At 44.2% G+C, this 27,792-nt stretch overlaps 2 protein-coding genes across 2 annotated transcripts in view; one reads left to right on the plus strand and one right to left on the minus strand.

Moving 5' to 3' along the window:
- The window catches only part of NEURL1 (neuralized E3 ubiquitin protein ligase 1), a 398,530-nt gene that overhangs the window by 357,699 nt on the left and 13,039 nt on the right, over window positions 1-27,792 (minus strand). The gene's annotated exons all lie outside the window — the stretch shown is intronic.
- On the plus strand, window positions 3,097-15,786 carry CALHM1 (calcium homeostasis modulator 1). Its single transcript, XM_083150218.1, has 3 exons — window positions 3,097-3,645; window positions 7,643-8,080; window positions 15,325-15,786. Exons 1-3 carry the CDS (start codon window positions 3,097-3,099, stop codon window positions 15,784-15,786), a joined length of 1,449 nt encoding a protein of 482 aa, XP_083006344.1.

Here is a 27,792-nt window from a genome sequence, read left to right on the forward strand (position 1 = left end):
AATGTAATAATACTTGTATATTCGGTCTGTTGTTTGTTCTCTCACGGTTGCCAGAGGGAATCGGAAACGTGTAATTCCCATGCAAAGCGCGAGAAGGCTTATGAAATAAACAAGAATTCCTGAACCTTCTCAGCAATTTGCTTAAGTCATGTACTCGGAGCTGCGGTGTCACCAATGCTCCCATAGCCATGCCTGGGGGGACGTAGAAGTGTCATACAGCAGACACAGATGTACCTCTAGAAGTACTGTAGAATTAGTTTTCTGCTTATAAGGCATTACATCATAATGTAAGTGCTTTTTTGATATTTCTATAATCTTTTTGTCTTTTTTTTTGTAAAGATTTACAAATCATTAATCAATAAATATAATAAATACTTTATGTGATACTTGGATGCCCCAACATGTGCAGGGATCAATATGCTGCCCTCCCCACCATATATGGAAGGGTGTGGATTATTAGATGGTGTCTATGACACCATCTAATAATCTAATAGGTCGATCACAAAACGTCATCATGAAGCGGGAAATTTACTAATATGTGTATTCTATTTCATAGCAACTATGGGCAACCAATCAGATCCTGGGCCAGATTCTCTAAGCTTCAAAAGTGATAAAATAGAGTGATAAACAGCCAGCCAATCAGCTCCTGTCTGACACAGTCTGTGACATGGCAGGTAGGAGCTGATTGGCTGGCTGTTTATCACTCTCCATTTTATCACTTTTGAAGCTTAGAGAATCTGACCCCCTGTCTTTTATCTTCTAGAGGGTAATAAATAAATAAGAAGTAGATTCTGATTGGTTGCCCATAGCAACATCACATGTGAAGTAGAATACACATCTTAGTAAATTTTCCCCGAAGTGTCATACTGGGATATAGAGGGCCAACTGGCAGTGATAGGGACCCAAGTTGAGCATTCCTCCCAACATTGAGGAGGTACGAGGAGGGACGCTGCCGCATGGCCAAAATTTTTGGGGGCGTGGCCTAGCAGAAAGGGGTGAGGCCTGTACTCGTGATGCTCCTGCAAGGCCACGCCCCGTTTTTGCAGCTGTGGGGGCATGAATAGATGTTGTGTGTATTGGTGACAGTGCGGGACTCCCACCTACCTCCCCACCACGGGACACTGCCGGCCCCGGGCAGGTCTTGGGAACGTCGCCAAAAAATGGGACATTCCCGCCGAAAGTGGGACAGTTGGGAGGTATGGTTGAGGGTTGTGGCCAGCTTCTACAAAAGTAAATGATTACTATCATTTACCAAACATTGTATGGTAAATGATAGTAAATACTGCTATTGCATGCACTACAATGCACCAGCTTAATAACAGCAATGCACTGTAGAGAATACACCATAGTCCTGTGCAGTATAAGGTATCTATAATGTAATTCAAGTGCACAGTCTGGGACCTGATCCCTAGACAAATAGGAGGGCTCCTGTGGGGCCAGTCCAACCCTGTCGACATACAATAAGTCAACGAGTCAAAAGGTCGATACGCAAAAGGTAGATACATGAAAAGGTGGACATGAGTTTTTTACATTTTCTGTCGACGCATACCCTTTGCTCACCATGCAACAGGCACTGTTATATTATCTGCCTATGCCAACATGGATGGTGAAGTAAGAACATGCCATTTACAAAAAAAAAATCATGAAAAACCCGGTTGACATTTTGACCCTGTCAACTTTTGCAGTATACCTATTGACTGTCTATCTAGACACCGTAGATCTATCAACCAGAACCAATATGGAAAATGTGTTGCCCAATGGAGACTTTTCTTCCACGATGGTGATGGTTCCCCCGCTGCAGGCTTTATGCTAACGTCCGCCCTGATGAGTGCTCCTTTGTGCATGCAGGACATACTTGCCTACGAAAATGAAGTGGCTCTTCCCTTACCTCGAAAAGTTAGGCAATTCCACCTCATCCCCCCGGACTCCCACAGCCAACATATTTTTGGGCTGACCGAATATTAATAACAATACATTTTTATCTACTAGTGTTTTCAGTGAGGCAGGGCCGCCAACAGGGGGGTGCTATGGGTACACCTGTCCTGGGCCTGGCCGCTCTGACAGGGGGTAGGGCCCGGGCAGCAGCCCGCCAGCACCCCCATTCACTACGGCCGCCCTTCGCCCATGGGTCAGCTGGCTGCCATCTCCAACTTCACAGCGGCGGTCCGCGGGTCCTCAGCAGCCCGCTGCACATACACAGCAGCTCCAGGCCCGGCTGGATCCTCCTGCTGCCCACTACCCGGGGACATACAAAGGCAGTGCTGGGTGCCCGCACTGTAAGCCGCGCGTGGTGTAAAATTATCACATGGCATGCAGTGCGGGTGCCCAGCATGCCAGATGCCAGGAGGACGGCCGCAGGTATCCTTTTTATACACGGCGAGGGGGATTTTGTCAGTCCCCAGGGCCCCACAATTTATGACGCCAGCGCCGCAGTGAGGTATGAGGCATTTTTATGTATCAGCCTCATACCTCAGTGATGTCACTGGTTCCTAGTGACCTGAGACGACTCCCATTCCCATTTCCGTTGATTAGGTCTCAATACAATACTTCTGACTCCGCTACACATAATGAATATATATTTGTCTGTTGCGGATTTATTTTCTCAGTGCTTAATATAAAAAATGTACAGTGGGTAACAAAAGAAAATTGGAACTCTTTTTTTCAGTTGGAATTATTAGAGCAGGGTTCATGCGGCCAAGGATTCTGATCCCGGGGCACTGAACACACAAGGTGCCTGTCAGCTAGTTTCATCTGGATATTTTGCATAGGTGTGTGTGTGAGGCCGGGCCTCCGTCTGTGGTTATTGTGGGAGTGAGTATGTCACAGGAGCATTTGCAAACAGCTTTACATCTAATAGTTTTCAGGGAAAAGCAGAGATTGTTCATGGAACTGCACAATAGACAAAACCAATACAATTCATGCAACCACAGATTTATTTTTGAATGATACATTAAAGTTCAGTGATACGGCAAAGCTATCGAAATCTGAAAAAAAATAGAAGGACCGGACGCAAGGGGATTAAAGGAGCTAAGAAAAGAACATTCACTAAACAACTGATTCCACTGCAAGAAGTATATCTGAAAAAAGCGACTAAAAATGGATAAGTTTCGCATGATCTTCCAATTTCTGCAAGCCAACCAGGAATCATTCATGAATGGAATATGTGGTATTATGGCACTGGCCAGTGCGCAACTCTACACAACGTTTGATTTCAACTGTCCCTGTCTCCCAAGCTACAACCTGTCGTATGCCATGGGTGTTATGTGCGTTCCACCTATTGTATTATTCTTGCTGGGCTTTGTAATGAACAATAACGTGTCCATGCTGGCGGAGGAATGGAAGAGACCCACGGGAATGAGGCAGAAGGACTCGGCGGTCTTGCGCTATATGTTTTGCTCTATGACACAACGGGCATTGATTGCGCCAGCTGTATGGATATCAGTGACGTTATTACACGGCGAGTGCTTTATATGCGCCTTTAGCACATCGATACCTGTGGACAAACTAGGAAACATGACTGGCGTGAACTTATCCGAAAAGGAGATTAAAAGAATTCTTGCCAGGATACCCTGTAAAGACATCTATGATGGGCATTATATTATACCGCAAGAAGTGGCATCAAGATACCTGCGTTGTATCTCTCAGGTAAGGCATTACATTTATACTCATTGTTTTTAAATGGATACTGTAATGAAAATAGTTACTTGTATAGAAAATCTGTTTCCAAACATTTTGTAGATACTACATATAAAAGGCTAACATTGCTCCTTACCTCTATGGGGGGAATTCAAGTGTTTTTCATGCTGGTGGCCACTAGATGGTGCACGGCGGATCAAGTCAAGTGTTGCTCCATTCGAGCAAGCACAAAACAGCCGACACTGACATTACTTTGATGTTGTTCAGTCATTCATATGGACTGGTAACTAATGTGTGTGTGTGTGTGTGTGTGTGTGTGTGTGTGTGTGTGTGTGTGTGTGTGTGTGTGTGTGTGTGTGTGTGTGTGTGTGTGTGTGTGTGCGTATGGCGACTGCAGCACTCACCCTCCAATCCTTTGATTCGGTAACAACTCAAAAACTGGTGCCTTCTATAGCTGTAGCTTGCTGTAAAGCAAATTGCAATAGCATGTATATCCAAATGGTGACAGCAGCATTTAAAGAAAACAAACCCTGAGGCAAATTTACACAAACATCACGCTCCTGGCATACCACTCAGCACGCCATGGTGTAAATGAGGCACGTGTCCGTCCCTTTCCTGGCGAGTGGTGCGCCTCGGCGGGTAGTCTCGGCGCACTGGCACACCAGATAAGCGTGGACTCATCTGTATAATGTATAATCTCCATTCTCCCCCTCTCATCAGGCACTGTCCCCCCTGCCTTCGAGCATGCTGTTGTCTCCCCTATTCTTAAAAAACAACAACCCTGGACTCAAACACACTCTCAAACTACCAAACCATCCCTCATCTTTTTTGTCTACAAACTCCTCCAGCACATTGTCTATAACCCTCCTTACTGCTTTTCTCTCCTTTACTCCCTGCTTGATCCATTCCAGTCTGGCGAACTTTCACAGTCTCCACTCCACAGAAACTACACTCACAAAAGCCTACAACAACCTCCATGATGCAGAATCTAAGGGCCATTTCTCTCTATTTATTCTTCTGGACCTCTCTGCTGCTTTTGAGACTGTGGACCACCCTCTCCTTCTGCAAATTCTTCACTTCCTTGGTTTTCACTATACTGCCCTCTCTGGCTGTCCTCCTACCTTTCTGACCATTCCTTTTCTGTCTCCTCTCATGACTCCACCTCTTCCACACTTCCACTAACTGTAGGCATCCCCCAAGTTTCTGTTCCTGGGCCTGTACTTTTACCCTCTCTCTCTGTCCTTTTAGGCAAACTCATTATCTCTTTTGATTTCCAATATCAACTCTATGCTGATAATACTCAAATCTACCTTTCCTCCCGTAACCTCTCCCCCGCTCTCCTCACTCGAGTCTCCAACAGTCTTTCTGCTATCTGTTCTTGGATGTCCCAGCACTTTTTTAAACTTAACATGTCTAAAGGTGCCCATACACAGTGCATATGCAATGCTATCTGAGCGGGGAAACTGTTATAGAACCAGGGTTGAGCATTCATTAGCCTTCTCAGATTGCACTACTTTTCCAGGGCCGTAACAAGGGGGGCTGTCAGGTCCGTGGACAGCCAGCGGAGGTCCGGTGACAGGCATCGGGGTTCCGGGGGCTGGTGTAGCCACTGTAGCGGCAGCTTACTTTGACTCCGTCCATCTCCTACTAGCGCGGCGGCGGGAAGCGCTGATGACTTTGAAAAGACTTGCCGGACGCTGATTGGCTGAATTCAGCCCCCCCCCTGTCAGGGGAAGGGGGGGGGGGGCACCGAATGACTGCCTTGCCCTGGGCGCCGGAAACCCTAGTTTCGGCCCTGACTTTACTTGGTATCTTCCAATAGCTACACTGCTGAAGCTGCCTGACAACATTACTTTCCCTGTTGTCTCTCGCTGCTAGTATCCTGGGTTTCTGTATTATAGACTTTGCAATGACAGTCTTCTTAAACAGTCGTGCCACCGCAGCTGTATCTGGAGTATACACACGTTTCTGGATGTGGTGGGGAAGGCCTTTTCCAAACCGACGTTGCCCTATAGAAGCCTTTGGGATTCTGTCATGGCTCCATGCTGTAAGGGATCCAACCAAATCCATCCCAGCATCCCCTGTGGCGCGGGTGACACTGGGGTCATGCGCAAATAGGAAATTGGGTCCTAAACCTAGAAGTCCTTTAATCACAAAGGTAAGTAATCACATTACTGCAAGAGATGACCTTTGCTGACATCTTCATGCATGCGGAATTAGCAGCGTTGATACGCATGTGGAGATTGGCATGATGCATCACAAGGAAAATGCAGGATGCATCCCACCCATGGGTTCTAGGTGATAAAATTTTTGAGTGTCAACTTCCTGAAACTACCAGAGCAAGCACTACATTGTCACTCATGAACACAAGTATATGGAATAGATTTATTACTCTCTTATTGTGGATATGGTTGGGGAAAGTAGTATGGCTTCATTCATATGTGCAGAGTATACATAATACATGTAGGACCTTTTTCTAGTTCACGCAAATTTTGCAGCGCTTTGTGAGGTTTGAACACGCCTGCCGCTTATACAGCCGCCCGCCCCCCCTCACTCGCTCGCCAAGTTCCCTGCACGGCCGCAAATGGATGTTTTGCATAAACATCCATTCGCAGCCTTGGGTGCGGGGGCCTGGTGTCTTAGCTTTGCGTGTTCCCTGTACGGGAACAGGGCGGGCAGCTGACATCCGGTGATGTCAGCTGCCTGCCCCCGGCAGTCACTCCTTACTGTCATTTTTCAAATACAGCCTGTAAAATGACAGGAGGAATCTGAGTGGTCTCTCGTCACATTAACTCCCTCCAAAATTTTAAACATCTCGCCCATAAACAGATTTATTTTGGATTAAACACTATTCTGCTGTTAGCACAACCAATACTAGAACACCATGACATTTGAATGAATCACATTGAGTTATGTAATATGCAGCCAGATTTGGGTAGGAGGTCAACACATATTACACAAAAAGACAAAATAAACAAAAAGACAAAATAACCAAAGCTGTTTTAGAACATGACCACCCACCTATACAGTTTATGCAAATTTTACACCTATTCTCTTTCTATACTCAAACAACCCTTTGACCCAGACCAACATTGATGTGTGATTGGATAAATAAGTTCACCAACTACTTTTTTACACTGCAATGTGGCTGGAACCATGGCCCTTATTCTGGTTGGTGCGGTAATATCCGCGTGCGTTCGCGCCGCCGATGTTTTGTGTCTGCGCATGTGCAGAGGCGTCTCTGCGCATGTGCGAGCGGGGCGTACGGCCAAATTCCGCATGAAATGTGAACACTCCGAACAGGGGGTGGAGAGGGGCGTGAAGGGCTATTTGGGCTCATTACCATATGTTTACACCCCACGTTTCATGGGCGTTCCCATGCAAACGCTGGGCATACGTATGGTAATGCGGCCGTGACGCACGTGTAGGGGGCAGTCATATGACATCTCCGGATGTCAGCTGCCCGCCCAGATCCCTGCTTTTGCACAGAGAAATGCCCGTGTGGTCTGAGGTTGCGGGAGCTGGTGGAGCACTCGGTCCTGCATTCGATGGTCTGCGACCATCGAATGATGGGGGAGGTTCCCTGAGATGGAGGAGGCGTATTCCATGTAAAATACACGTGCGGTCCGTTCGGCCAGCTTCTTACCGCGTACGGACGGAGTTGGCGATCCGTATGGAAGGCGGGGTTTCGCACGCACGGTCCTGGCCGCATTTTCGGATCCGGCCACACCGATCAGAATAAGGGCCCATATGTAATATGTTGCATTTATTCTTATCTCTTGTATTAATCTCTTAATATTCTATAGAAGATAGACTTGGGAGCAGGGCCCTCTTACCTTTCTGTCCATCTGTCTGTTATTACCCAGTCTCTTTTTATTACTGTGTTGTAAATTGTAAATAACAATGGAATATGCTTGCACTCTTTAAGTAAATATAAAATAAATAATTGAAATATAATATAAATAGAAGTATGCTAACCTAATGAGTAATAACTTATTTTTTCTAGGCATTTGGATGGACCTTTGTCTTGCTCATAACTTTCCTGGCCTTTCTTGTCAGAGCTATCCGACCCTGCTTTACACAAGCAGCATTTCTGAAGAGCAAATACTGGTCTCACTATATTGACATAGAGCGTAAGCTTTTTGACGAGACCTGCACCGATCATGCGAAAAGCTTTGCAAAAATCTGCATTCAGCAGTTCTTCGAGACCATTAACAAAGATATGAAATTGGAGCATTCCCACATTCTAGAGAAAGCAGCAGAACAAGAAGAAGGTGACAAACTCCTAGGGGTTACAAGTCAAGGGACAATGAACATGCTTCTGAAGAACTGGCATAAATGCAAACCTCCCCTCAACTTGAATGCGTATGAACACCAAAATGGGAACGGATGCATTAAAGAACATAAAGAATTCAATAATCTAAATATACCCAGGAAAGAGTTCGTAACTTATTATAGTAAAGTTTAAAAGGACTACTGTAGATGATGACTAGAAGATCGATAAAAATAAAACTGAAGGCTGCACTTTGATAGAGGCCGATCGTACGTTCTAGAAGAAACAAGCCATCTCTTGACCAGCTGTCCCACCGCTTTTTTTTTTTTATCAAGAACATATATATATGTAGTAGATAATTTTTCTTCGATAAAAAAAGTGTAATGAAAGGGTCAAGGATTCCACTGGTAGTTTAGGGTGGATGATGAAGTTGTGAGATATTCCAAAGTTTCTGCAGTGACTGGAGTTCTACAGAAGATGATAGGGGATCTTCCTCTGACAAATTTTTGGACCTCTACAGGAACAGGATCTAGGAAGTTTATTGTGATTAAAGTGTTAGCGTATGACCCCAAGAGTCCCACGTTGTGGCTGCCATTTTTGGAGTGTAATGGAAGCTATTGATAAGTGACCAGAAGATAGAAATTTGTTTACAAGCCGCACCGGTCATACTTGGCAACCTTTACTGTAAAATACTAAAGTGAAGTTCAAATACGCTACAGAGAACTGAAGCAGCTCTAAAGTAAATATACTGAATGGTGCGTCTAAGTGGCAGAAAGCTTTCCAATGGAAAGGTGTTTATATATAATGTACTCAACTATATTCTACAGTATTATAGATAAAATTGAAAAAGTCTGTTTGACTTGTGAAATAAGAAGTTTTCATATTTTTTGTGTCTTTTTTTATTCATTGTTGGAACTATTGTGTTAATTTAACTACAAACAAAAACATCAAAGACTTTTTTGATATGTCATACAATGTAACTAAAGTAACAGTCAATAAAAGACGTCAGTTTTATAGTTGTAAAGGAATAACAATGGGGTTTATTTCGAAGATAGAAAGTGCTTGTAAAACTTTTGGATATTTACCAGTGAACATTGGCATCGGGAGAACTTTAATAAAGCTGGTTACATACTGTTCAATACAACTGCTCCTGGGCGAGGCCAGGTTGTCTTACAAGATCCAAACAGCATCTCTTCCAGGTCACACCAGGTCTAGTGGGTTTATGACATGTCATAATATTGACATTGATCATGTTGACAGTGGTGAAATATAAACTAATCACCCCTTGCCCAGGGGTAAATTGCCTAATCCTAAAGTCCTCTTGATTTTCTTCAAAAACTTGTATGAGTGGTCAGTTGAGGGTGGTCCACAATTGTATATCCAGTACCATATGGAAAGAAGAAATGGAAAAAAAACAACCAATGTGTGGTAATTTCTAAAACCTTGTAAAATGTTTTAAATTAGAGGGGGATTTTCTCAAGAAGTGTACCCCACTCACATAGACTGGCGAGGGGGACAGGCTTATGAAGGTATGTTTTTCAGTGTACCCAAACTCACACTGCAATTCAGAGATCAATGTATATAAAGGTATCTTTAGATATCCAGCATGATGCATGCCCCACATTCACACATTAAGGATGGTGCAATTTCCCATAAAGGTATCTTTACTTCTTTCAAAATGTTAGTACTCTCATCAAGGTACAGTATGTCTGTTTTTCCAGAACCCAGATGATTATAGATGAAAAAATACTCATATTTATCTTTCAAAGAGGTTATCCATATAAAAACAAAAGAATCAGCACATGCCACATTGGCATATTCCACTAAAAAAAATGGTACGATCTCATAAGGAAAGATCACAGAATATAACCCTAATTTCAAATAAAACCACAGTAGCCAAATCTTTTTTACATTACACCACATCCTATTCCCCTGATTTATATTACACCACATAGTAGTGTACCTTATTATTTTATGACACACAGTAGTGCCCCATATTCATGTTACTTTACACAGTAGTACCACATAAACATGGTATGCAACACAGTAGTGCTTGTTATACACTTAATGCAACACAGTAGTAACCTTTATACATGTTTCAGCACACAGTAGCCTCTTATACACATTTAGCTACACAGTAGTAGTGCCCCTTAGGCATAATGCCCACAGTTGTAGTGCCCTTTATACACATAATACCCACAGTAGTAGTGCCCCACACACATAATGCCCACAGTAGTGGTGCCCTTTATACACATATTGCCCACAGTAGTAGTAGTACCCATTAATATATAATGCATACTGTAGCAGTGCCTCATACACAAACTGTAATGCAGACAATAATGCTATTTACACATTATGAAACACAGACGCAGCATTTTATTTATCCGAAGCCCCGCTACTCTGCCTGGCACCATCTGACACCTCTCCGCAGTCAGCACTATGGGAGAGATGTCATGGAACTTGGGCTCCATTTTGCTGCATACTATTACACTCCACTACTAAGTCAGAAGTGGGAAGGGGAAAAGAGGGAGGCGAGGGAAGGGGAGACATGTTATTTCTATGAATGGGTGAGTAGCTGGTCAAGTGTATTGATTTGCCCAGGGTTTAAAATGATGTTAAGAAGGCCTTGTGTGGGATGCAGGCACTGTGTGACATTTTATTTACTTAGACACACGAGCAAATGAAAAGCACTGAACATTTGCAAGAATACTGGCGATGCGTGGTTCCTTTATATGTATTTACAAATGTCAATAAGTAGTGCTAGAGAGTATAAACTGAGATGTGTATGCCTCACTGATGTTTATGCAGCCCGCAACTACAGTAAATGACTAGATATGGCTGGATTTGGTGTTGCCTGTGGCTCAGATTTAACCCTTAGGGGTGTATTCAATGTTGGGTCACGGCTGTCAGGCTGGCCCCACAGCCGTGACCCTGTCCCGTTCTCTGTCTGCTTGACTGAGAATTTGCAGGCGGGATTCAATGCCCCGCATGCCACGTGACGAGAAGGGGACGTGAAGGGCAGAAAGAGTTTCCATACATTACTGAGTATCCTGCAAGAGAATCGCCGTCACTGACACCTGAGATACCAAGAATGCAGCATTTCTGGACGCGAGTGGTCAGCTAACCTACACTTGGTGCGGGCAGGCACATTCCCCGCCTTTCATTGTATGCGTATGTACATAGGTTCCAATAAATGCGATAAAGATGCGATGTCTGCAAAAGCAGTATATTATTTAGCATATTTCTTAGTTAGGTTTGGTAAAATACAATGCTATACATTTTTGCGAATCAAGAATCAATATCGGAATACTGCATAAATGTTTGCAGTGTCATATTATGAATAAATACCTACGGTTATACAGATGTAGCCCCTCTCATTCAGCTGGGGGCTGGCGAAAGAATCGCCAGCCACCAGCCTCCGTCAGCCCCTGGAAGGTCCAACGGAGCCCCCCGGAAGGTCCCCACCGCCTCCCTGCCAGTCACTGTCGGTCCCCGCCGCCTCCCCGCACTCCCCTATCCCTGCCCGTCTCCATGTGGTTCACCAAGTCGCAGCATGCAGGGGAGGCCTGCTGGCACTTGTAGTTCACCTGTATGAAGCAATGTTATGAATGAGTGTTTAACCCTATCAGGCCGGCGTCCAAAACCCTGGGATGCCGATGACAGCCCCGGGCTTCAGCCCTGGACGGGTGAAGCCTGGGGGGGGGGGCCTTTATTGGGGGGTCCCCACTCTTCCAGGTACCCTGTCCAAGGCTGTCTAGCCACGGTGCTCATGGTTCGGCTGGGGGACCTTATGTAAAAAGTGTCCCCCGGCTGTGGCATGACACCGGTGCTGGTTTCAAAATACGGGGGACCCCCAGATTCACCCCCCCCCCCCCGATTTTTTGGAACCAGGACCGGTCCAGGAGTCTGAGGCTGGTTTCAGAAATATGGGGGACCCCTATTCTTTTTGTCCCCCATATGTTTGGAACCAGGTCAGGCTCAATGAGCCCAGGGCTGGTTATGCTCAGGAGGGGGACCCCACACCATTACAAAAAAAAAAAAAATTTTACACATTTTTTAAGACAGGACCATACACAGATCACAATGATCTGTGCAGGGTTCTGGCCAATTCGCCTGTCAGAACCTTGTCTGCATGCGTGGCAATTTTTAGACACATTGGGACTTATTCTAGTTCACTTGCGCTGTATCTCTTATTGGGACTTATTCTAGTTCACCTGCGCTGTATCTCTCAGGTAAGGCATTACATTTATACTCATTGTTTTTAAATGGATACTGTAATGAAAATAGTTACATGTATAGAAAATCTGTTTCCAAACATTTTGTAGATACTACATATAAAAGGCCAGTGCATAACTTTACACAACGCTCCTTACCTCTATGGGGGGGAATTTAAGTGTTTTTCATGCTGCTGGCCACTAGATGGTGCACGACGGATCAAGTCAAGTGTTGCTCCATTTGAGCAAGCACAAATCAGCCGGCACTGACATTATTTTGATGTTGTTCAGTCATTCATATGGACTGGTAACTAATGTGTGTGTGTGTGTGTGTGTGTGTGTGTGTGTGTGTATGGTGACTGCAGCACTCACCCTCCAATCCTTTGATTCAGAAACAACCAAAAAACTGGTGCCTTCCATAGCTGTAGCTTGCTGTAATGGAAATTGCAATAGCATGCATATCCAAATGGTGACAGCGGCATTTAAAGAAAACAAACCCTGAGGCAAATTTACACAAACATCACGCTCATGTGAGCGGCTCCTGGCACACCACTCAGCACACCACGGTGTGAATGAGGCACGTGTCCGTCCCTGTCCTGGCGAGTGGTGCGCCTCTGCGGGTAGTCTCGGCGCGCTGGCACACCAGATAAGTGTGGACTCATCTGTATAATGTATAATCTCTCCCTCTCATCAGGCACTGTCCCCCATGCCTATTCTTAAAAAAAAAAACAACCCTGGACTCAAACACACTCTCCAACTACCAAACCATCTCTCATCTTTTTTGTCTGCAAACTCCTCCATCACATTGTGTATAACCGCCTTAATGCCTTTCTCTCCTTTACTCCTTGCTTGATCCATTCCAGTCTGGCTTTCACTGTCTCCACTCCACAGAAACTACACTCACAATAGCCTACAACATCCTCCATGCTGCAAAATCTAAGGGCCATTTCTCTCTATTTATTCTTCTGGACCTCTCTGCTGCTTTGGAAACCGTGGACCACCCTCTCCTTCTGCAAATTCTTCACTTCCTTGGTCTTCGCTATACTGCCCTCTCTGGCTGTCCTCCTACCTTTCTGACCATTCCTTTTCTGTCTCCTCTCATGACTCCACCTCTACCACACTTCCACTAACTGTAGGCATCCCCCAAGTTTCTGTTCCTGGTCCTGTACTTTTACCCTCTCTATCTGTCCTTTTAGGCAAACTCATTATCTCTTTTGATTTCCAATATCACCTCTATGCTGATAATACTCAAATCTACCTTTCCTCCCGTAACCTCTCCCCCGCTCTCCTCACTCGTGTCTCCAACAGTCTTTCTGCTATCTGTTCTTGGCTGTCCCAGCACTTTTTTAAACTTAACATGTCTAAAGGTGCCCAAACACAGTGCATATGCAATGCTATCTGAGCGGGAAACTGTTATGGAACCAGGGTTGAGCATTCATTAGCCTTCTCAGATTGCACTACTTTTCCAGGGCCGTAACTAGGGGGGGGCTATCAGGTCCGTGGACAGCCAGCGGAGGTCCGGTGACAGGCAGCGGGGTTCCGGGGACTGGTGTAGCCACTGTAGCGGCAACTTACTTTGACTCCGTCCGTCTCCTACTAGCGTGGCGGCGGGAAGCGCTGAAGACTTTGAAAAGACTTGCCGGACGCTGATTGGCTGAATTCAGCCCCCCCCCCCTGTCTGGGGAAGGGGGGGGCACCAAATGACTGCCTTGCCCTGGGCGCCGGAAACCCTAGTTTCGGCCCTGACTTTACTTGGTATCTTCCAATAGCTACACTGCTGAAGCTGCCTGACAACATTACTTTCCCTGTTGTCTCTCGCTGCTAGTATCCTGGGTTTCTGTATAATAGACTTTGCAATGACAGTCTTCTTAAACAGTCGTGCCACCGCAGCTGTATCTGGAGTATACACACGTTTCTGGATGTGGTGGGGAAGGCCATTTCTAAACCGACGTCGCCCTAAAGAAGCCTTTGGGATTCTATCATGGCTCCATGCTGTAAGGGATCCAATTAAATCCATCCCAGCATCCCCTGTGGCGCGGGTGACACTGGGGTCATGCGCAAATAGGACCTTGGGTCCTAAACCTAGAAGTCCTATAAACACAAAGGTAAGTAATCACCTTACTGCAAGAGATGACCTTTGCTGACATCTTCATGCATGCGGAATTAGCAGCGTTGATACGCATGTGGAGATTGGCATAATGCATCACAAGGAAAATGCAGGATGCATCCCACCCATGGGTTCTAGGTGATAACATTTTTGAGTGTCAACTTCCTGAAACTACCAGAGCAAGCACTACATTGTCACTCATCAACACAAGTATATGGAATAGATTTATTACTCTCTTATTGTGGATATGGTTGGGGAAAGTAGTATGGCTTCATTCATATGTGCAGAGTATACATATAGTACATACATAAATACATGTAGGACCTTATTCTAGTTCACGCAAATTTTGCAGCGCTTTGTGAGGTTTGAACACACCCGCCGCTTGTACAGCCGCCCGCCCCCCCTCACTCGCCAAGTTCCCTGCACGGCCACGAATGGATGTTTTGTATAAACATCCATTCGCAGCCTTGGGTGCAGGGGCCAGGTGTCTTAGCTTTGTGTGCTCCCTGTATGGGAACAGGGCGGGCAGCTGACATCCGGTGATGTCAGCTGCCTGCCCCCGGCAGTTGCTCCTTACTGTAATTTTTCAAATACAGCCTGTAAAATGACAGGTGGAATCTGACTGGTCTCTCGTCACATTAACTCCCTCCAAAATTTTAAACATCTCGCCCATAAACAGATTTATTTCGGATTAAACACTATTCTGCTGTTAGCACAACCAATACTAGAACACCATAACATTTGAATGAATCACATTGAGTTATGTAATATGCAGCCAGATTTGGGTAGGAGGTCAACACATTTTACACAAAAAGACAAAATAAACAAAAAGACAAAATAACCAAAGCTGTATTAGAACATGACCACCCACCTATACAGTTTACGCAAATTTTACACCTATTCTCTTTCTATACTCAAACAACCCTTTGACCCAGACCAACATTGATGTGTGATTGGATAAATAAGTTCACCAACCACTTTTTTACACTGCAATGTGGCTGGAACCATATGTAATATGTTGCATTTATCCTTATCTCTTGTATTAATCTCTTAGAAGTATGCTAACCTAATGAGTAATAACTTATTTCTTCTAGGCATTTGGATGGACCTTTGTCTTGCTCATAACTTTCCTGGCCTTTCTTGTCAGAGCTATCCGACCCTGCTTTACACAAGCAGCATTTCTGAAGAGCAAATACTGGTCTCACTATATTGACATAGAGCGTAAGCTTTTTGACGAGACCTGCACCGATCATGCGAAAAGCTTTGCAAAAATCTGCATTCAGCAGTTCTTCGAGACCATTAACAAAGATATGAAATTGGAGCATTCCCACATTCTAGAGAAAGCAGCAGAACAAGAAGAAGGTGACAAACTCCTAGGGGTTACAAGTCAAGGGACGATGAACATGCTTCTGAAGAACTGGCATAAATGCAAACCCCCCCTCAACTTAAATGCGTATGAACACCAAAATGGGAACGGATGCATTAAAGAACATAAAGAATTCAATAATCTAAATATACCCAGGAAAGAGTTCGTAACTTATTATAGTAAAGTTTAAAAGGACTACTGTAGATGATGACTAGAAGATCGATAAAAATAAAACTGAAGGCGGCACTTTGATAGAGGCCGATCGTACGTTCTAGAAGAAACAAGCCATCTCTTGACCAGCTGTCCCACCGCTTCTTTTTTTTATCAAGAACATATATATGTAGTAGATAATTTTTCTTCGATAAAAAAGTGTAATGAAAGGGCCAAGGGTCAAGGATTCCACTGGTAGTTTAGGGTGGATGATGAAGTTGTGAGATATTCCAAAGTTTCTGCAGTGACTGGAGTTCTACAGAAGATGATAGGGGATCTTCCTCTGACAAATTTTTGGACCTCTACAGAAACAGGATCTAGGAAGTTTATTGTGATTAAAGTGTTAGCGTATGACCCCAAGAGTCCCACGTGGTGGCTGCCATTTTTGGAGTGTAATGGAAGCTATTGATAAGTGACCAGAAGATAGAAATTTGTTTACAAGCCGCACCGGTCATACTTGGCAACCTTTAATGTAAAATACTAAAGTGAAGTTCAAATATGCAATACAGAACTGAAGCAGCTCTAAAGTAAATATACTGAATGGTGCGTCTAAGTGGCAGAAAGCTTTCCAATGGAAAGGTGTTTATATATAATGTACTCAACTATATTCTACAGTATTATAGATAAAATTTAAAAAGTCTGTTTGACTTGTGAAATAAGAAGTTTTCATATTTTTTGTGTCTTTTTTTATTCATTGTTGGAATCTGAACTATTGTGTTAATTTAACTACAAACAAAAACATCAAAGGCTTTTTGATATGTCATACAATGTAACTAAAGTAACAGTCAATAAAAGACGTCAGTTTTATAGTTGTAAAGGAATAACAATGGGGTTTATTTCGAAGATAGAAAGTGTTGTAAAACTTTTGGATATTTACCAGTGAACATTGGCATCGGGAGAACTTTAATAAAGCTGGTTACATACTGTTCAATACAACTGCTCCTGGGCGAGGCCAGGTTGTCTTACAAGATCCAAACAGCATCTCTTCCAGGTCACACCAGGTATAGTGGGTTTATGACATGTCATAATATTGACATTGATCATGTTGACAGTGGTGAAATATCAACTAATCACCCCTTGCCAAGGGGTAAATTGCCTAATCCTAAAGTCCTCTTGATTTTCTTCAAAAACTTGTATGAGTGGTCAGTTGAGGGTGGTCCACAATTGTATATCCAGTACCATATGGAAAGAAGAAATGGAAAAAAACAACCAATGTGTGGTAATTTCTAAAACCTTGTAAAATAATTTAAATTAGAGGGGGATTTTCTCAAGAAGGTATGTTTTTCAACGTACCCAAACTCATAATGCAATTCAGAGATCAATGTATATAAAGGTATCTTTAGATATCCAGCATGATGCATGCCCCACATTCACACATTAAGGATGGTGCAATTTCCCATAAAGGTATCTTTACTTCTTTCAAAATGTTAGTACTCTCATCAAGGTACAGTACGTCTGTTTTTCCAGAACCCAGATGATTATAGATGCTGAACAATTTGAAAAAATACTCATATTTATCTTATCTTTCAAAGAGGTTATCCATATAAAAACAAAAGAATCAGCAAATGCCACATTGGCATATTCCACTAAAAAAAATGGTACGATCTCATAAGGAAAGATCACAGAATATAACCCTAATTTCAAATAAAACCACAGTAGCCAAATCTTTTTTACATTACACCACATCCTATTCCCCTGATTTATATTACACCACATAGTAGTGTACCTTATTATGTTATGACACACAGTAGTGCCCCATATTCATGTTACTTTACACAGTAGTACCACATAAATATGGTATGCAACACAGTAGTGCTTGTTATACACTCAATGCAACACAGTAGTAACCTTTATACATGTTTCAGCACACAGTAGCCTCTTATACACATTTAGCTACACAGTAGTAGTGCCCCTTAGGCATAATGCCCACAGTTGTAGTGCCCTTTATACACATAATACCAACAGCAGTAGTGCTCCACACACATAATGCCCACAGTAGTGGTGCCCTTTATACACATATTGCCCACAGTAGTAGTAGTAGTATCCATTAATATATAATGCATACTGTAGCAGTGCCTCATACACAAACTGTAATGCAGACAATAATGCTATTTACACATTATGAAACACAGACACAACATTTTATTTATCCGAAGCCCCACTACTCTGCCTGGCACCATCTGACACCTCCCCGCAGTCAGCACTATATGGGAGAGATGTTATGGCACTTGGGCTCCATTTTGCTGCATACTATTACACTCCACTACTAAGTCAGAAGTGGGAAGAGGAAAAGAGGGAGGCGAAGGAAGGGGAGACATGTTATTTCTATGAATGGGTGATTAGCTGGCCAAGTGAATTGATTTGCCCAGGGTTTAAAATGATGTTAAGAAGGCCTTGTGTGGGATGCAGGCACTGTGTGACTTTTTATTTACTTAGACACATGAGCAAAAGAAAAGCACTGAACATTTGCAAGAATACTGGCGATGCGTGGTTCCTTTATGTGTACTTACAAATGTCAATAAGTAGTGCTGGGTTAGTGGCTAGAGAGTATAAACTGAGCTGTGCATACTACAGTAAATTACTAGATATGGCTGGATTTGGTGTTGCCTGTGGCTCAGATTTAACCCTTAGGGGTGTATTCAATGTTGGGTCACGGCTGTCAGGCTGGCCCCACAGCCGTGACCCTGTCCCATTCTCGGTCTGCTCGACTGAGAATTTGCAGGCGGGATTCAATGTCCCGCATGCCACGTGATGAGAAGGGGACGTAGCCGCGGGCTGCAACTGGGAAGAGGCGAGCTGCAGCCGGTAGCCTGTCACTTCCCGACCTTTCTTGGCAGCATGAGCCTGACTGCTTGTGAAGTCAGGCTCGTTCTGCTGAGATCCCCTGTTCAATGCTGTCGGGGAAAACAGCATTGAATAGGGCCCCGCAGCCATCTCCCCCATCGGGAGATGGCTGCGGGAGATTGAACATCCCCCTTTGAGTGCTAAGGGAATTTCCCAGCAAGCATTTTTATTCATCATAATGACCAGTAATGTTTACCTTTATATAGGAAATACCTATTTTTTGAATTTGTATTTGAATTCATATAACAAATGTGAGCGACGCTGGCATTTTTATTGGATATTTTGCGCATCTCTCACACAGATGTTGGCACTCAAAGGGTTAAGACAGTGGTTCTCAAACTGTGTGCCGCGGCACCCTGGGGTGCCCTGGGACACTTGCAGGGGTGCCTCGGGTTGGTCGTCCAGGACCAATTCAAATTATTTATGATCAATTATTTCTGGACAAAACCAGTGCTGGTGGCTGCCAATCATAAATTGTGTACAATCTGAACCAAACCCTGCCCTTTACCACATAACTGACCCTAAGAAGCACATATAAACACAATCTACTTCATTTGATATATATTTTTGGGGGCCTAGGGGTGCCTTGGAAAAATTCTGATACTCTAGGGTGCCGTCATTAGAAAAAGATTGGGAACCCCTGGGTTAAGAACATGGGACCTAATTCAGACCTGATCACAAAGCACATTTTTTCTCAAATGGACAAACCTACAGTATGCTGCAGTGCAAATCTAAATCTCTCTGCACATGTTACATCTGCCTCACCTGTAGTGCAGCATAGTTTTGTCTATTTGAGAAAAAAGGCTTGAGACAGATGTTGGGAGGTATGCAAAAACCCATGGATCCGCGCACTTCTCTAATATTATGAATATTGGTATTTATTTATTTTCAGTTTCTTACAGTGATAAAAAAAACTGGGTATTAACAGACTGATATAGAGGTAGGAGGGCCCTGCTCCTAAGCTTACAATACAGCCTCTGCAACAATACAAAATATAATAACAATAATAATAATAATGCATGATGTTATCATACCTCCTAACTTCTGTGTTGGGGAAATAGGGACACTCGCGCTGCAACCCCGAAAAGGGGGCGGGGCGTATGCAAATGAGGGTGCGGCTTATGCTTATTTCCCGTGACCTCATTTTCATACGAGAATAGATGCTGTGCGCATGCGCACAGCATCTATTCTATTAGATTGGGGGGGGGTCTCCCAACTGCCACCCCCCGCAGCGGGACAATGCCTGCCGCGGGTGGGACAGCGGGCCAGGACCCGAAAATCGGGACTGTCCCGCTGTAATCGTGACAGTTGGGAGGTATGTGTTATCAGTCAATTTTTTGGGCATACCTGTAGTTCAATGCTAAAAATGAAGTAAATGCAATAATCTTACATAAATACTATAACAACATCTATTTAGTAAATCTATTTATGAACCACAAATAAAAACAAAAACAAAGCAATCGCCTTCTGTGTGGGTCACGCTAGGGTGCTTGTAGCCACTGACGGGTGCTTCTGAAACATACCTCACATATCAGTGTTGATAACCCGCATTTATCATGCCTGAGTCATATGTGCAGAAGGGCAGAAAGAGTTTCCATACATTACTGAGTATCCTGCAAGAGAATTGCCGTCACTGACACCTGAAATACCAAGAATGCAGCATTTCTGGACGCGAGTGGTCAGCTAACCTACACTTGGTGCGGGCAGGCACATTCCCCGCCTTTCATTGTATGCGTATGTACATAGGTTCCAATAAATGCGATAAAGATGTGACGTCTGCAAAAGCAGTATATTATTTAGCATATTTCTTAGTTAGGCTTGGTAAAATACAATGCTATACATTTTTGCAAATCGAGAATCAATATCGGAATACTGCATAAATGTTTGCAGTGTCATATGATGAATAAATACCTACGGTTATACAGATGTAGCCCCTCTCATTCAGCTGGGGGCTGGCGAAAGAATCGCCAGCCACCAGCCTCCGTCAGCCACCGGAAGGTCCAACGGAGCCCCCCGGAAGGTCCCCACTGCCTCCCTGCCAGTCACTGTCGGTCCCCACCGCCTCCCCGCACTCCCCCTATCCCTGCCCGTCTCCATGTGGTTCACCAAGTCGCAGCATGCAGGGGAGGTCTGCTGGCACTTGTAGTTCACCTGTATGAAGCAATGTTATGAATGAGTGTTTAACCCTATCAGGCCGGCGTCCAAAGCCCTGGGACGCCGGTGACAGCCCTGGACGGGTGAAGCCTGGGGGGGTGGCCTTTATTGGGGGGTCCCCACTCTTCCAGGTACCCTGTCCAAGGCTGTCTAGCCACGGTGCTCATGGTTCGGCTGGGGGACCTTATGTAAAAAGTGTCCCCCGGCTGTGGCATGACACCACGGGCTGTTGGAGCCCGGTGCTGGTTTCAAAATACGGGGGACCCCCTATTCTTTTTGTCCCCCATATGTTTGGAACCAGGTCAGGCTCAATTAGCCCAGGGCTGGTTATGCTCAGGAGGGGGACCCCACACCATTACAAAAAAAAAAAACTTTTACACATTTTTTAAGACAGGACCATGCACAGATCTCAATGATCTGTGCAGGGTTCTGGCCAATTTGCCTGTCAGAACCTTTCTGCATGCGTGGCAATTTTTAGACACATTGGGACTTATTCTAGTTCACTCTTTTTGACAAAATCCTTCTTAGATGGACAAAACCATGTGCACTGCAGGTGGGGCAGATGTCACTTGTGCAGAGAGAATTAGATTTGGGTGGGGTTTTACTTCAAAGTGAGATCTATATTGCAGTGTAAAAATGAAGCAGCCAGTATTTACCCTGCACAGAAACAAAATAACTCACCCAAATCAAATTCTCTCTGCACATTTTACATCTGCCCCCCTGCAGTGCACATGGTTTTGTCCATCTAAGAAGGATTTTGTCAGAAAGAGTGAACTAGAATAAGGCCCTTTGTGTTAAAAGGAAAAGGGAAGCCAGTGTGGTTGCAGAACTCGCAATATTGTGAAAGCAAAACAGTTGGCCTATTATATTTCCTATATATTAGGAAATATAAGCAGACACAGAATAAAAAAGACAAAGAGTTGTATTTTGTTAGACAGAAGGAGGCTAAGAAGCAGTGGCATACTGTAAGTAGAAATTCTGCACCCCCCTGCCAAATAAAGTATCTAGCGCCCCCCTCCAAAGAATTTGCACGTACCTATGGCATGCCCATTCCAAAAAGGGTATGTGGCCTCAATGCAAGGGTATGGCATACTGCACACCAGTCACACATAATGATCCCAACTGTAGCAGTATAGTAAGTTAACTATAAATCAAGACACACACACATTTATACCATATACACATAAGCACTCCCTCCAAACACACATATACAGGCACCCTTTGCCCTCTCTACCCCCCACCCCCACCTAGAACTTAAGCAGTGCAGCCCCTGAAGCCACACCAATCACTGCATACCTGGGCTTTGTGTTATTCGAACCCAGAGAAGAGGCAGGAAACACAGAGAGACACTGTGGGAGACAAGAGAGGAGGGGCCAGCCTGTAAAGGAGTGCAGCTCATTGGTGGCTGATCCCAGGGGAGGGGCCTGCTACTGTACCCCACAGCACTACTGGGTAAAGGGGGCGGGGCTGGCTAATATTGGACCAGGGATGGCCACTGGTGCAGTTGCCATCGATGGCGGTTTTACACCCAACCATCGATAGTCAGAAACTATGGAATGGATAACCATTGATAGTTTTACCTATCAATGGTTATCCATTATCTTTGAATGGCTCGAGGACCAATCAAAATGTGGAGGCAGAGCATCATTGTGTCACGGAGTGGAGCTATGATCAGTGTGCCGACAGCTTGAAGAAAAAGAAAATCGATGTAGGGAAACCATCTGGTTCTCTCTCATCGATGGCAAAATTATTCAACATCAACCATAAACCATCGATGATTTTGAATCATCGATGGCCATCCCTATATTGGACAGCACAGTAGCAGCTTTGATTGAATTGAGAGACCCACCTATAACCTGGCAGCAGATCTAACAGCTGCAATGTCTGCTAAGTAAGTGTAACACGGCCCCCACACAGCAGCATGCACAAGCCTGCCCCTGCTGACAGTGAGGAGGAATCTCTGTGCGCTGCCTGTTCGATTGTACAATTAATGATCGTCTTCTCACTGACCAGTCCCAGGATCGCCTGCAACAGGTAAGATGCCGGTAGCCCAGCGCAGCAGCATGGTGCCACATCAGTATGACAGTTAAGTGTCAGCTGTTAAGTGTCTGAAGCCTACGGGGAGCTGCTCTGCGTGTGATGAAGGTCTGGTCTCTGATGCTTAAGCAGGCGGCAGCTCCCGCACCTGCCTGTCAGAGCAGCAGCATCCCGTCCCGGCGCTCCCCGTAGACCCTGCCGGCGCGTGCTCCCCCAAGCCGCTGCGGGGTCTGCTGGCGTATTATTACGCCACTGCTAAGAAGGTAATCAGATGTGCAAAAGCACAGGCTGAGGAGAAAATGGCAGTCAGTGGGTATATTGGGGAAAACTTTTTTTTAGGTATATACAGTAAGTGAAAGTAAGTGAGAAAAACAAAAAGTGGAGTAATAAGACAAAAGACAGAGGGGGAAAATATACTAAGAATATGAATACGAAAATTTGTATTCATAATCTTAATACGAATGCATACGACTGGCATCACCATCGTATTGCATTTGCAAATTCGTATTCCGGAGGGAAATTTACTAATCAGTCATATTTGACTGATTCGTATTTCCAGATGGCGTATGGATTCGTATTGTTTCCGATATGAATTCGTATTTGAAATACAAATTAGTATTTTGAAATACAAATTCGTATTTTAAAATACGAATTTGTATTGGCTGGAGTGGTAAAAAAAAAAGTAATACCTAGGTTGAACTAGATGGACGCAAGTCTTTATTCAGCCTTACCTACTATGTAAATGAATAATAAAAAATAAAACCGCGTAGCCCCCCCCCCCCTCCCCACGGCCATAACTAGCCCCAGGCTCACAGAGCCGGTCCTGGTTTTAAAAAATCAGGGGCAAAAACAAATAGGGTTCACCTTATTTTTTAAAACCAGCACCAGGCCCAAGGGCCGGTCCTAGTTCCCAAAATACAGGGGAAAATATTACTAGGGGTCCCCCAGATTTTAAGAACCAGCACCAGGCCCAACCAGCCAGCAGGGTAATGCCACAGCCGGGGCAGACTTTTTATACAAGTCCCCCCAGCCAAAGCATTAACCCCAAGATCGGTCAGCCTGGGCAGGGGTCCTGGGGGAGTGAGGACCCCCAAATGGAGGGGTCCACCCCCTCCAGAATTTACCTGCCCAGGCTGAAGCCTGGGGCTATCCCCGATGCCCCTGTGCGGTGGGCATCAGGCTGTTAAAAGTGTAAAGAATAGAATAAAACTATAGTATATTGCTGTGGAACTATGGGCCTTATTCTAGTTCACGCTTTCTGACAAAATCCTTCTTAGATGTACAAAACCATGTGCACTGCAGGGGGGAAGATGTAAAATGTTCAGAGAGAATTAAATTTGGGTGAGTTATTTTGTTTCTGTGCAGGGTATATACTGGCTGCTTTATTTTTACACTGCAATATTGATCTCACTTTGAAGTAAAACCCCACCCAAATCTAATTCTCTCTGCACAAGTAACATCTGCCCCCCCCCCCCCCCCTGCAGTGCACATGGTTTTGTCCATCTAATGCTGGCCACACATCAGACCAACTTCTGACCAACTTTTTTTAAACCCTTCAAACCTCCAACCATCCAACTTGACAGTCCAACTAAAACAGTTCCCCACACATCTAACCAACTTTTCTTCCAACCAGCAAACTTTTTTTCTTTCTTCCAACTTCTGTCCAACTTCTGATGTCACAGAAGTGGCCGGGCAGGTTCTGCCTACTGTTCTTTTCTCTTTTTTTTTTTAACATTTATTTTAATGTAATTAAATGACCGGCTCTATTGAGAGTTTTATTACTCCCTTGTACAGCTAATGTAGATCATCGGTGTCCTGATGACCTATGATATTAATATCCCATTCCCATCATTGTATTTTATATACCCGTAAGAAAAGGCTGCACATTCTATAGAACATACATCCCTCTGTTCAGGTTCACTACAATTATGTGTGGAACAATAGCAGTAAAAGTTCCAAACTACAGATGATTGTGGGCAATTATCATTGTACGTCGGGCAAGGGAGATTATGCTCTTGTTCTGTATGTCCACAAGGATTTGTGTTTTTATTGTCAGCCTAAATCAAAATGACAGATTCTAATCAGTTATTTCTACACACACGGCAGAGACTACTTTCTCCTGCTCTGTGTTGGCTGCAGTGAGAATCGGGTCACGTATTTTTTGGGGCTTTCAGCCCAGTATGAAAAAAAGCACTTCAATGTATTAAATGTATGTACATTTTCAGTATCCCTTTGTAGTTTCTGTGACTGTGTAACCATTTCGAGTGACTTTAATTCAGTGTGTAATATCAGAGCGATTTGAAGAATAAAAGAAATAAAACAAGTAAGAGCCAGAGAGATGCCAGGTATTATATTATCAGTAGATATGGTAGTGGTAACATCTGCTCCCTGTCTCTGTCTCTAGGAGGATCACATTATGGTTGCCACATATGAGAAAATTGGCATTTTATAGTAGTGTGTAGTCACAAAACAGACGGCATATCTGCAATGTATCAGATTTAAGAAGATTAATCCATTTATTTTGTGTACAACTAACAAGCCAACTGATAGATCACTGCTGTTTTGAGTGCTGCCACCTGCATACTATAAGGTCATCTCCGACTCTGAGCTTACTTTTGCATCACTTGCGTTTATCTGTGCCATTACAGATAAACCTGGGGGACACTAAATGCCATGCATGGGCACAGAAACTGCACACCTGGGTCACATACAGAGCACTGGAAGCTCTCTACAAAAGGCACGGGGGACTATATGGTCACCAGCAGCAGCGACACTACAGGGCCCAGCATACACTGCGTCATACATTATATACCCCTTTGGAAAATGATCCGCACTACTATGCATGTGCCATGTAGGTGTTAATAAAGCAAATGCCTGTCTTGGTGAGTGATTTCAGGTCACACACAGGGCGGCTCAGGAGATGGATAAGTGGTCACCGCCGGCTGTGCGGGTGCAGGTGTCAGTGGTCTGCGGGAAGCAAACACAGACCTCGGCTGTCTCCATTACTGCTGCCCGAAGACACTAGGGTGTGACTCTCACCTGCCCTGGCACCGGGCCCCACCATTGCCAGCTCAGCCTGCCCGGCAGACACACAGCCGGTGATGACATGTGTGGGCGGTGGGGGTAACACGGGGACTGTTGGAAGCTGCCGGAGGAGGACACTTATACCCCGGTGCTAAGCGGTGCAGGCTCTCCGGGACCGGGTGGCTACAGTCTCTGTAGGCACAGCGGCTGGATGGACTGGCAGCAGCGGTGAGAGGCATTTGGACCACGCAGGAGGCTTCAGAGGTACCTGGAGAAGCAGGTGGACACTGCTGGTCAGTGTCCGCCTATTTATCGGGCAGTTGGCAGTGTGTTCCCCCACACATCAGGACGATCAGCTGGGAAAAATCAAACAGGTTTGATTTTTCCCAGCTGGTTGGAACGACCGTTCTGGGCCGTTTATCAACGTTTTTAACCGTGTGGGAGCAAACGGCTGATAATGGTTTGCTCCCGCACACTAGAAAGATTATCATTCCAACCAGCCAAAAGTTGGCTGGTTGGAACGATATCTTTCTGATGTGTGGCCAGCATTAGAAGGATTTTGTCAGAAAGAGTGAACTAGAATAAGGCCCCATGAGTCCCAGCAAGCTTCCCCTGCATGCAGGGACTTGGAGAACCACAAGTCCCAGCATGTGGGGCATTAAAGGGCCAACTGGAACTTGTAGTTCCACAGCAATACAAATAGTTAAATAAACACACTGACACACCAGAAAAATAAAACTTTATTCCAAACATAGCCCACTCATACAGATACTTACCTATGTTGAGCCCGTAGGTAGGTCACCTTTTGAATGGTGATTCCTATTCGTATGCTATATGGTGTATACATTCATATTTGTAAATACAAATACAAATGTGAGATGAATACAAATTAACATATTTTCAGGATAGTAAATCCTCAAAATACGCCTAAAAAAAAATCGTATTTTACAATACAAATACTAATTAATTTCTGCTCAGTATTCACTGCTGAAAGAGAGGGGAACAGTTAAGGACACAAAACAAGTACATTCACAGAGGAGAAAGTCTTAACAGAACTCTCAAAGCTGAAAGTGGGTAAATCAATGGGGCCAGATGGGATACATCCAAGGATAATAAAATAGCTTAAAGGGGAGCTGGTAAAACAATTAACAGAATTATTCAACCAGTCACTAGCTACTGGAGTAATCCCAGAGAACTGGAAAATAGTGACTGTAGTCCCACTGCACAAAAGTGGAAGCAAGGAAAAGATAAGCAACTACTGACCAGTGAGCCTTATTTCAGTAGTAGAGAAAATGATGGAAACACTCTTAAAACAAAGAGTTGTAGAATATCTCAAAACCAGCAACTTACAGGCATGGGTTTACTTGAGGGAGATCATGTCAAACATATCTTATTGACTTTTTTGACTGGGTGACTAAAGTAATATATCAAGGGGTGGCTGTAGATGTAGCCTATCTAGACTTTAGTAAGGCTTTTGACACTGTCACACACCACAGACTGTTAAATAAACTTAAAAGCTTGGGATTGGATTCTAAGTTGGTTGAATGGATAAGATCTTGGTTGCAGGATAGAAAAGGAGAGTTGTAGTAAATGGAGTGGGGTCACAGGAGGGTAAGGTTACATTGGAGTACACCAGGGATCTGTACTTGGAACAGTGCTTTTTAATATATTTATTGGTGACATTGCAAATAGAATTGGGGGTAAAATATGAATTTTTGCAGATGACACAAATGTATGTAACAGGGTAGGCACACCAAAATGGGTAAAACAAACGATTTATGATCTAGTTAAAGGAATATTCAAGAGCATGGTAACTAAAGATTAATGCCAAAAAAAAATGCAAAATCATGCACTTGGGTTTAAAAAATCCAAAGACTAATGGAAACTGGAGGAGAGGAATCTACAGTAGGTGTCAATATTTCAGGTG

Source organism: Crinia signifera, chromosome 6 (assembly GCF_055691185.1).
Source record: "Crinia signifera chromosome 6, ASM5569118v1, whole genome shotgun sequence".
Classification (NCBI taxonomy): Eukaryota; Metazoa; Chordata; class Amphibia; order Anura; family Myobatrachidae; genus Crinia; species Crinia signifera.